This window comes from Pyrgilauda ruficollis, unplaced genomic scaffold (genome assembly GCF_017590135.1).
Source record: "Pyrgilauda ruficollis isolate IOZ18807 unplaced genomic scaffold, ASM1759013v1 scaffold162, whole genome shotgun sequence".
NCBI lineage: Eukaryota > Metazoa > Chordata > Aves > Passeriformes > Passeridae > Pyrgilauda > Pyrgilauda ruficollis.
The window spans coordinates 594021-604654 of record NW_024514987.1 but is presented as its reverse complement, the minus strand read 5'-3'; the positions used below and the strand labels follow the sequence as shown (position 1 = coordinate 604654).

Sequence of the window (10634 nt, the reverse complement as noted above, 5' to 3'; positions counted from 1 at the left end):
GGGTTGGGGGCGCCTGGGAGGGGGCCAGGGGGGTGCGAGGGACGGGGCGCGGAGGGGACAAGCTCCCCGCTGCCCCAGGGGTGGGGGGGTTGGTGGGCATGGGAGCTGCGCCCCCGTGGTGGCCCCAGATGAGCGGGAACGGGGGAGGAAAACCACCACGGTGTGAGCGTGAGCGTGCGAGGGACAGGCACCGCCACGGCGTCCCCGAGTGCGACCCCAGTGGGACCCCCCCGTGCCACTCGGGGGGCAGGCAGGGCACCCTGCAGCGGAAGGCCAGCTGTGCCCACAGGACACGGGTGACAGCAGGAACCGGGCACGCCCGTGTGGGGCTGCTTCGGGCCACCCCGACCCTTGGCAGCGCCCCGCGGTGCCCGGGGACCCCCGAGGCGGTGGGGCGATGGGGAGGACGCCCCGTCCCCAGCGCTGCCGCCGCGGGCAGCCGGGCACGGGGCCCGGCGGGGCGGGAGGCGTCGGGCCAGCGTGTCCCCATCTGTGTGGCGGCTGTGTCCCTGCCGCCTGCCTGTCTCCCGGTGGCATCTCCGGCCCCACCCTGACGTCTGGGTGGCCTCGGAGCCGGGCACCAAACCACGTCCGTGTCCTGCGGGGCCATCCCTCCATCCCCCCGCCGCCACGCCGGTGCCAAGCCGGCCCCTCCGTGCCCGCCCTGTGCCAGCGCCGCGGGTCGGGGCTGGGTGCCAGCAGCCTCGGGGAGCTCAGCGGGGCTTGGGGGCGCCTGCAGCCCCCTGCACACTCGTGCTGCCACCCCACGGCACCCTTCCCACCAAAGGGGAACGCTGTCTGGGTGGAGTGGGGGAGGCGGGGGACATCCTGCCGGCTCGAGCAGCCTGGTCCTGTGGAAGGTGTCCCCGGCCGTGGCAGGGGGCTGGAAGGAGATGAGCTTTAAGGTCCCTTCCAACCCAAACCATTCCATGATTCTGATTCCTCTCGCCGCCAACCTCCGTCAAGCCTGAAACCGTTAAACTAATTAAAGCTTTGCAGCAGCAGGATTAAGCCCGGGCAGGGGAGGTGGGAGCCCAGGTAGTCGATTAGTTCACCAGGCGAGGATATTGGATTTCTGCGAGGCGAGTCAGCAGTCTTCGGGGGCTGTTATCTTTGCAGGGCTGCGGGGTCAGGAGGTGGGAAGCGGAGGTGACTGCAATCTCGCCCGCTTCATCCCCCCGCTCTTCATCCTCACCCCCCCGGCCCCGCCGCAGCACCCGGTCTGGCCGGCTCTCCCCCGCCCGCGGCGCCCATCTCTATCTCTGCTTCTCCCTCCGTCCCTCCTCGCTTGTGTGGTCTCGGCTGGTGTTTTGTAACCAGGGAGGAGAAAAAAAAAATTAAAAGAAATAAAAAAAAAAAAGAAAAAAAAAAGGGAAAATAAAAAAAAATAAGGAAAAAGGCCCTACCCCTGGCGAGGAAGCCAGGAATGGCGAGGTCCGGAGAGCCTAATGGGAAACATGTGGCGGCTGCCTGGGGCTGAGCGGGGAGGTGAAAGTGAGCGCGGCGGCGCGGCGAACATCCCGGTGCGCCCCGGAGCCCCTCCCCAGCGCAGCCCCCTCCCCAGCGCCGTGCCGGGCTCCCACCTGCGCTGCCCCCCGCGCTGGGTGGGTGTTCGGGGGGTCAGGTGGTCCCCGCTGTGGAGGGTGGTTCGGACGGGGCGAGGGCGGAGTCGCGGCGCACGGAGTGTCCCCCGCGTGTCACGGGACGCGTGGTCCCCCGTGGGACCGAGGGCAGGAGCCGGACACTGCGGGGGAAGAGCCGCGAGCTGTGCCCAGCGCCGGCGGCGCCCGGCCCCGCACGCCGGGGGTGAACGCGGCCAGAGACCCCCACGCCCCGCTGGGGACCCCGCGGGCGTCCCGCAGTGTTTGCCGGAGCAGCCGCAGCTCCGTGCGCCACCGACACACCGGGGGACGGCGGCGCAGAGCTGGGGGGATGCATCCCGACACCCCCGACACCCCCGACACCCCCCGACACCCCCGACACCCCGAACTCCCCGTGCAGCCCGAGCAGCAGGGACCAGCTCTCGGCGGCTGTTCTGGAAAACCTCCCGTTTGTTTCCTTCCTGCCTGCCTCCCCGCCGACAGCTCCCTGGGCACACCAGCAGCCTCAGCAGAGACGAGACCGGTCTTTCTAGCACATATTTTCCTGCTCCACATAGCCCTTGGTGTAACTTTACACCGAGGTGCCCGCAGCTCCGCGGTGCCAGCGCTGCGCCCAAAGGCTGGCGGGGAGACGGGGAAAGGGGGGGATGCGGATGGACTGACAGGTTTGAATTCTCTTTCCCTGCCTTGTTGATAAGTTGTCACGCTAATCCAGACACCGGGAAGAGCCTGGATCACGCCGAGCGGCTGCGTGTGTGTGTCTGCGGGTGTGTGCTGGGGGAGGGAGCCGAGCGGCAGGGATTCACACGCGGCGCTGGGGAGGGAAAACAGGCGGACGTGCTGGCACGGGGGGACTGCGAGGGGCTCAGGGGCTCCACCGTGCACCCCTGTGCCACACGGGCAGCGGCGGGGGGTGCTCCTGCAGGAGAGTGGGGGGCCAGAGCTTCCTGCACACGCGTGTGCAATGTGCACACCCATGTGGAGGAGCACACGTGTGCCTGCAGCCCGGTGGGGAGATGCTCCCCCTCACATGGGCAGTTCGAGGCATGGACACGGTGGGGAGGAAGGGGTTGTCCTGCCCCAAAACGCCACCCCGGGCATCCGTGATGGGGCCAGGGGCACAACGTGGGTGTCCCCGTGGGCTGTGGCTTCGAGGGGGAGGCGTCAACGGGTGGCACACGGCGTGCCCGGCCCTGCGGGCACCCGAGGCAGCCGGGGCAAGTGGCACCCCCAGGGGAGGGGGCCGCTGGGCTGATGTGCGGGGGTCTCTCCCGAGCAGATGGGAGCTCGGTCGCCTGCCAGCCCCTCGCACTGGAGAACGGTGCCAGCCCGCCAGCCGAGTGGTTCCCGCGTGCCCAGGGCTCCGGCCCCCGCCAGCCCGGCAGCGACGGCGACAGCAGGAGCTTCCGAGTGAACCTGCACTGCAAGCACCCCCGGAACAGGTAGCTGGGGGCCTCACCCCAAAATTGGGGTGCGGCGCCAAGGGGGGGTTGGCGGCGCGTCTCGCTGCCGCTGTTCTGTCCCTGCCTGTCCGGGAGACACAGGGCGAGGGGGGATCCCCGGCTCTGCACAGCCTCCCGGCTTGGGATTTCGGGGTGAACAGAGGGGCTGCAGCCCCTGTGCAGTGGGCACGTGGTGCCCGAGCCACCCCACCACGACCCTCGCTATACCCCCTTCCCAAGAGGGGAAACTGAGGCAGGAGCCACAGAGGGGCGTCCCGGCGAGGGGAGGGGTGGCCCCGGGCGGTGTCCCCGCGGGTGGGGGGTGCAGCTGTGCGCGGGATGTCCGCGGGTGGGTGGGAGCCGGGGGGATGTGGGGTGGGATGTGCTGAGCACCTCCTCGGGCCAAGCCCCCCCGCGTGTCCGAGCGCGGCTCGCCGGGGACACCTAGTGGCAGCGCCACCAAAGGACCCCCGCCGCCCCCCGCCCCGCCGAGGGGTGCTGGTGCTGCTGGGGGTGGGAGGGGGGCGTCAACCTGTCCCCTCTGTCCCCCAGATGAGAGGCAGCCTCCCCCTCTTTGCCCATCCCCCGTGACGCCACGGTGAGGGGCGGCCGGGGGAGCTCGGGAGGATCAGCCCCCGGTACGTCCCGTGCAGGGACTGGCACGGGGGTGGTGGGCACTTAAGTGAGCCCCCCCCGTGTGGGGCTGACCCCGCACACCCTTTCCTTTGCAGAGAGCTCAAGTGCAATAGCAGGAGCAGCAGCAAAGCCGAGGGTAAGTTCCAGCCCCAGCCCTCCCCGCAGACACCCAAACTCTGCCCTAGGGTGGGGTGGGAAAACCCAGACCCTCACCCCTCTTCATCTGGGAGGGGGCTCTGTGCTGGAGTCTGGTGTGGGGAGGACATCCAGCCCCCTGCTCCCGAGCTGGGGAAGGCATCCCATTCCCCCAAGGCCCCATTTTCCCAGCTGTGAGCAGAGCTGTCACATTCCTGCGGTGCCAGTCGGGTCCTTGCTGCTGACAGGGCAGAGGGAGCTGGGGGGTGGATACGGGGACCTCATCCCTGAGAACAGGGCGTTGGAGTGAGGCTCCGCTGGCTGTTTTTGGCTGTCAGTGCCTGCGGAGCCTCACTGTGCCCCTCTCTGCCGCCCACAGGTCCTGGTGTCATCTTCCCTGACCCCCATGTCAGCAACTGCTCGGCCAAGCGGCACGCGGGGGAGGAGGAGGTCAGGATGCGCGTGAAGCCCCCGGGCCCAGTGGTAACGACCAGCGTTGTGCGTGGCTCGCCCGACTACGTCCGAGAGCCCAAATTCTACCCGCCGGGACACCCGGTGCAGCGGCCCCCCGCCTGCCCGGCCGAGAAGGCGTTATCCTGCAGCGTGCTCAGCTTCCCTGAGGGGTCGTGCCCCGCGCTCGGCCGGGAGCACCAGGCAGGCTCGCTGCTGCACGGCGACCCGGCCGACCGCTGCCAGAGCGTCCACGGGGGCACCAAGGCGGCCGAGGACCTGCTGGGCTGTGCCGGGGAGCCCCGGATCCTGGGGGGCAGCGCGGACGAGGCATCTGCCCGCGATCGGGCGCCCAAAACCTTCCCCAACGCGACACTGGCCTCGGGCCGCTGCAACGTAGACAGCATCCTCGCCTTGCTCCGGAGCAAGTGCGGCAACGGGCACATCAACCTCCACCCCGTGGTGCAGCTCATCGACATCATGAAGGACCTGAACCGCCTCTCTGAGGACCTCAAGAACAGCGGGGTGCACCTGGACTGTGGCAGCCTCCGCGGCGGCGGCGGGGCTCACGAGGACAGCCGCCTCCTGCCCGCTGACCGTGACCTCCAGTACAGCTTCTTCTCCTCACCCTCCCTGGCCAACAGCATCCGCAGCCCCGAGGAGCGGGGGGTGCTCCTCAAATCCGACCCATCGCGGCATCCCCGGCCCCCGGCGCGTGACGGAGAAGCTGACGGAGGCGGGGGGAGCACCCCGCAGCCCCCAGGACACGGCGTGGGTGTGGGGGATGTCTCCAAAGCCCCGGCGGATGAAGCTGGCTGCTCCCAGCCCGATGCCAGCGATTACTCGGAACTGGCTGAGGCGGACATCCTGAACGAGCTGGCCTCCCTGGCTTGCCCAGGGACGCAGCTGCTGGAGTCGCAGGCGATGGAGCCACAGCCCCAGTTGCTGCCAGCCCAAGAGCTGGACTCCCAATCCCGGCTGTTGGATTCCCAGTCCCTGGAGTCACAGCCCCAGCTGCTTGATTCGCAGAGCCTGGAGCCGCTGCCAGAGTCGCTGGAGCTGCAAAACCTGGAGCCGTTGGGGCTGCAGTCTCTGGAGCCGCTCTCTGAGTCTCTGGAGCTGCAGTCGCTGGAGCCTCTGTCCGAGTCGCTGGAGCTGCAGTCGCTGGAGCCACTGGCGGAGCCTCTGGGGCTGCAGACCCTGGAGCCACTGCCCGGAGCGCTGGAGCCCCCACTGCTGCCCACTGAGCCCTCGCTGCTGGAGCCACAGCCACTGGGAACGGTCTCGGAGCTGCTGGAGGCACAGCCGGGTACCGGGGACCCTCTGCGGCCCCACGGGCTGCAGCCCCGGCTCGGGGGGTGTCCCCTGAGCACCATGGTGAAGCGGGGCCCCTGTGGGGGCCGGGGGGCCGGGCGGTGTGGCGAAGACCACCGCAAGTACGCCCTGCGCCGGACAGATAAGCCAAAGATGCTGTGCCGCCGGAGGAGGGCGGGCCGAGGGCGCCGGGTGGACATCACCCCTGAGAGCCACGTCCTGTCCCCCCTCACCCTGCCCGCTGAGATGCCCCCCGGGCCTGAGGAGCCTGACACCCCAGTGCTGAGCCCCCCGCCGCCACCGCCTCCCACCACGCTGGACCCCAGCGAGATGCCCAAAGCCCCCACGGCAGGGAAGAAGAGCAAGTGCCGGGGGGTGAGGAAGATGGTGGTGAAGATGGCCAAGATCCCCGTGTCCCTGGGGAGGAGGAACAAGACCACCTACAAGGTGTCATCGCTCAGCAGCAACTTGAACCTGGAGGGGAAGGAGCTGGCAGCCAGCAGCTCCATGGAGCCCACGCCGCTGCTCAAGATGAAGAACAACGGGCGCAACGTGGTCGTGGTGTTCCCCCCTGGCGAGATGCCCATCATCCTGAAGCGCAAGCGGGGCCGGCCTCCCAAAAACCTGCTGCTGGGCCAAGCCAAGCCCAAGGAGCCCACTCCGGAAGTGAAGAAGAGGAGGAGGAGGAAGCAGAAGCTGGCCTCGCCCCAGCCCTCCTACATCGCCGACACCAATGACAGCAAAGCCGACTACTCGGATGTGTTGGCCAAGTTGGCCTTCCTCAACCGCCAGAGCCAGTGCTCGGGGCGCTGCTCGCCGCCCCGCTGCTGGACCCCCAGCGAGCCCGAGTCCATCCACCAAGCCCCCGACACCCAGAGCATCTCCCACTTCCTGCACCGTGTCCAGGGCTTCCGCCGGCGCGGCGGCAAGGCGGGGGGCTTCGGGCGCGGGGGGAGCCACGCTGCCCGTGCCACGCGCTGCTCCTTCAGCGATTTCTTTGAGGGCATCGGGAAGAAGAAGAAAGCCCCCACTGCCCTCCACGCCGACCCCGTGCACCCCCGCAAGCGCGGCCGGCTGGAGCCCGACCCTGTGGGCAAGCCCAAGCGGAAGCGACGGGCGCGCAAGAACGGGGCCCTGTTCCCCGAACCCAACTCGGGGCAGAGCTTCGGGGATGGCCCTGCCGCAGAGTGGGGCGGGGGGGAGAAGGGCAGCCCCTGGGCCCCCCACCACGGCCACCCCGGCGGCCAGGCTGGACGCAACGGTGGCTACCAAGGGGCCGAGGCGAGACCCTTCCATGCTGCGGGGCTGGAGTCGGGCTCCTCCGGCCGCGCCGGTTTCTACGCCAGCAGCGCGCCGTCCTCGCAGGCAGAGGCCGGTCCGGAGCGGCACAGCCTCTTCACCGGCTACTTCCGCTCCTTGCTGGACTCGGACGACTCCTCCGACCTGCTGGACTTCGCCCTCTCCGCGTCCCGCTCTGAGTCCCGTAAATCGGCGGCCGCCTACACGGCCCCGCCGGCCGCGCTGCCCGGCCAGCGGGGCATGGCCGCCTACACCGCCCGCGGTGGCAAAGTGGCGGCGGCCAACCCCGGTGCCGAAGCCGCCTTCCACGCGGCCATGCAGGGCCGGCCGGCGTTCCCGCCCGGCCGCGCCTCCAGCGGCTACGGGGTGACCCAAGGCTCGTCAGAGTGCCGGGGCACCGAGTCCTTCCCCAAGCTGGCCCCGCCGTCAGCCGTGTCCCGGTCACCCACGGCTCACCCGGCGGCCAGCGGCACCCCCGGCTACTCCCCGTACGGCAGCTACGGCAGCGCCGGGCAGAGCGTGGCGCCCGCCAGTGTGTTCCCACCAGGAAAGCAGTACCCATCAGCACAGGACTGCCCCAACAGCAAGGACTGCAGCTTCGCCTACGGCAGCGGCAGCAGCCTCCCGTCCTCGCCCAGCAGCGCCCACAGTGCCGGCTACGCGCCACCGACAGCTGGTCCCAGTTTGCCACTGGGAAAAGCCGCCTTCTTCAACAGTGCCGAGCAGGGGGGGCAGTTCTCCAGCGCCGCGCACACCCCCCTGCGTTGCGACAGCCGGGCCAGCACCGTCTCGCCCGGCGGCTACATGGTGCCCAAGGGGTCAGCATCCTTCCAGCCCTCACCTGAAAATTGCCGGCAGTTCCCCAGCGCCGCGCCGTGGGCCTTCCGGCAAGGCTACGGTGGGTTGGACTGGAGCTCAGAAGCCTTCAGCCAGCTCTACAACCCGGGCTTCGAGTGCCACCTCAATGAACCCAATGTCATCCTGGACATCTCCAACTACACCCCGCAGAAAGCCAAGCAGCAGACGGTCTCTGAGACCTTCTCGGAGTCCTCCTCTGACAGCACCCAGTTCAACCAGCCGGCTGGTTACCGGCGCGCCAACAGCGAGGCGTCCTCCAGCGAGGGCCAGTCCAGCCTCTCCAGCCTGGAGAAGCTGATGATGGACTGGAATGAGGCATCCTCTGCCCCTGGCTACAACTGGAACCAGAGCGTCCTCTTCCAGAGTAACTCCAAGCCCGGCCGAGGCCGACGGAAGAAGGTGGATATGTTCGACACCTCCCACCTGAGTTTCTCCTCCTCTTCCTCTTCTTCCTCCGTGTACCCCTCCAAGAGGAACACGGGACCCCGGCAGCCCCGGGGTTCCCGAGGGGCTTGTGCCTCCAAGAAGGAGAGGGGGACGGGCAAAGCCAAGTTCCCCACCAAGTCACAGGCGGTGAACCCCCTGTTCCAGGACAGCACGGACCTGGGCTTGGACTACTACAGCGGGGACAGCAGCATGTCCCCCCTGCCCTCCCAGTCCCGGGGCTTCGGGGTGGGGGAGCGGGACCCCTGTGACTATACCGGCCCCTACTCCATGAACCCCTCCACCCCCTCGGACGGGACCTTTGTCCAGGGGTTCCAGAGCGACTCCCCCGGTTTGGGGCAGCCGGATTTGGAGAGCAAGCACTTCCCTGCCCTCCCACACCAGCTGGCGGCCCCCGGCCAGCAGACTGTGTTCGAGGCCGGATTGCAGAAAGCCTTCTCGCCCAACTGCTCGCCGACCTTGGCCTTCAAGGAGGACCTCCGGGCAGGCAGCATCCGAAAGCTGCCCGCCTGCGACTCGCTCAAACACAGCATGCAGGGGGGGGCCCTGCCGCACGCGCCGCACCTGGCCTGCCGCGACCTCCCCATGCCTCAAGCGCACTATGACTCCCCCAGTTGCAAAAATCCCCCGTACTGGTATTCCCCCAACGCCAGCACCCGCAGCCCTTCGTACGACGGCAAGGCGGGGGCTGGGATGCTGGTAGACTTCATGGGCAGGACGGACCCCCCGTGTCTGAACCCCCACTTGAGCAGCCCAAGCAGCACCCACCCCTCCAAGGGCGAGAAGGAGCCCTTGGAGATGTCCCGGGCTCACCACCGAGGACCCTACGCTTGTCCCTTGATCAATGACTTGAACATCTCCCCCGTACCAAGAGACTCAATGTTGCAGCTGCAGGACAACTACAGGTACCCCAGTTTTGCACCCCAAGGGCACCCCGTCATGGCCCCCACCCAGAAGAGCGGGTTTTTGGGACCCATGGTAGAGCAACAACACCCCGAGGACACTTTTACGGTCACCTCATTGTAGTGTCTGCTGACGTGCCAACGGGACAACGAGGTTTTGTTACAGGGTAGGTGGGGGAGAACCTGGGAGTGAGGGTGGCAGAGGGGGACACAGGCGACCCTCAGGGCCCTTCTCATCGTGTCCCCCTCTCTCTCCATGTTGTGTTTCTCTTTCAGAGGTAATTTAGCCAGCACTTTTTTCTGGAACACTTTTCAAGTTCTGTATTTAACTGGGATTGGAACCGTTTGTTTGTTTTCTTAAAAAAAAAAAAAAAAAAAAGATAAAAAAGATAAAAAATAAGTGAAACAAAAGGAAAAAATTAATAATAATGGATGAAGAGAGAAACCCCCCGTTTTTCCCCCTCCGCACTCAAACCCGCCCCGCCTGCCAACCTCCGGCTCTGCTTCCCGGACTGCCGCCCCCCCGCCCCGCAGCAGGACAATCGGATGGACGGACAGACGGACGGACGGACGGACGGACGCAGCGCGGGGGCGCGGGCAGGGAGGGCAGGAGGGGATCTGGGGGTCCGCGCCGGGTGCCCCCTGCCCGCAGCCCGGCCGGGCCGCCCCGGGGGAGGCTGTTTGGGGATTTTTCTTTTGCCCGTCCCTCCCCGCCCGCCCGCCCGCCGGGGGCCGCTCCTGCCGGATGGACAGGATGGGGTCGTGGAGCGCTGGCCCCCACCAGGCCCCGGCAGCGTCGCCAGCGGGGCTCGCGGACGCCGCCGTCGCCAGGTGAGTGCCAGCTGTGTTCCCCAGCCAGGGCGTGCTGGGTGCTCTGACACACCTGCAGCCACCCTCGGGGTGCCCCCGGCCCCTTCTGGGCTCTGAGCAGCTGGCACGGGTGTTGTGAGGCACCAAACTGGGGACCCTGTGGGCTCCAGTGCCTGGGGGTGGCTGGAGCCCGGGCTGTGCAGGGCTGAGGGGAGTGGGATGCCCCAGGCCCCTGTTCGGGTGCCAGATGGGCGAGCAGGACCCCAGACCCCTGAGTGTTGGGTGCCAGATTGGGGGAACAGGACCCCAGACCCCTGAGTGTTGGGTGCCAGATGGACGAGCAGGACCCCAGAGCCCGGGTACGTGGGTGCCAGGCAGGAATGAGCAGGACTGCAGGGCCGGATGGGAGGGACCCCAGATCCCTGGGACATGGGTGCCAGACTGGGGGAACAGGACCCCAGAGCCCTGAGTGTTGGGGTGCCAGATGAAGGAGGTGGGCAGAACCCCAATCCCTGGGTCTGTGGGTGCCAGACTGGGGGGATCAGGACCCCAGACCCCTGAGTGTTGGGTGCCAGATTGGGGGGATCAGGACCCCAATCCCTGGGTCTGTGGGTGCCAGACTGGGGGGATCAGGACCCCAATCCCTGAGTGTTGGGTGCCAGACTGGGGGGATCAGGACCCCAGCCCCGGGTCTGTGGGTGCCAGACCCCTCTCCGCGGGTGCTGCCTGGGGTGGGCAGGCAC

General features: G+C 68.0%; 1 protein-coding gene across 6 annotated transcripts in view; it reads left to right on the top strand.

The window, feature by feature from the left end:
- The window catches only part of AHDC1 (AT-hook DNA binding motif containing 1), a 48831-nt gene extending 39362 nt beyond the window's left edge, over window positions 1-9469 (top strand). For 4 of the 6 annotated variants that reach the window (XM_041463177.1, XM_041463182.1, XM_041463176.1 and 1 more), the window contains 4 exons: window positions 2881-3043; window positions 3775-3815; window positions 4194-9248; window positions 9358-9469. In XM_041463177.1, coding sequence (XP_041319111.1) covers window positions 4271-9205 — 4935 coding nt within the window. In that variant the 5' untranslated portion in view covers window positions 2881-3043; window positions 3775-3815; window positions 4194-4270 and the 3' untranslated portion in view covers window positions 9206-9248; window positions 9358-9469. The remainder of the gene's footprint in view (window positions 1-2880; window positions 3044-3774; window positions 3816-4193; window positions 9249-9357) is intronic. The other 2 variants (XM_041463179.1, XM_041463180.1) reach the window with 1 other exon arrangement.
- Window positions 9470-10634: the final 1165 nt, after the last annotated feature.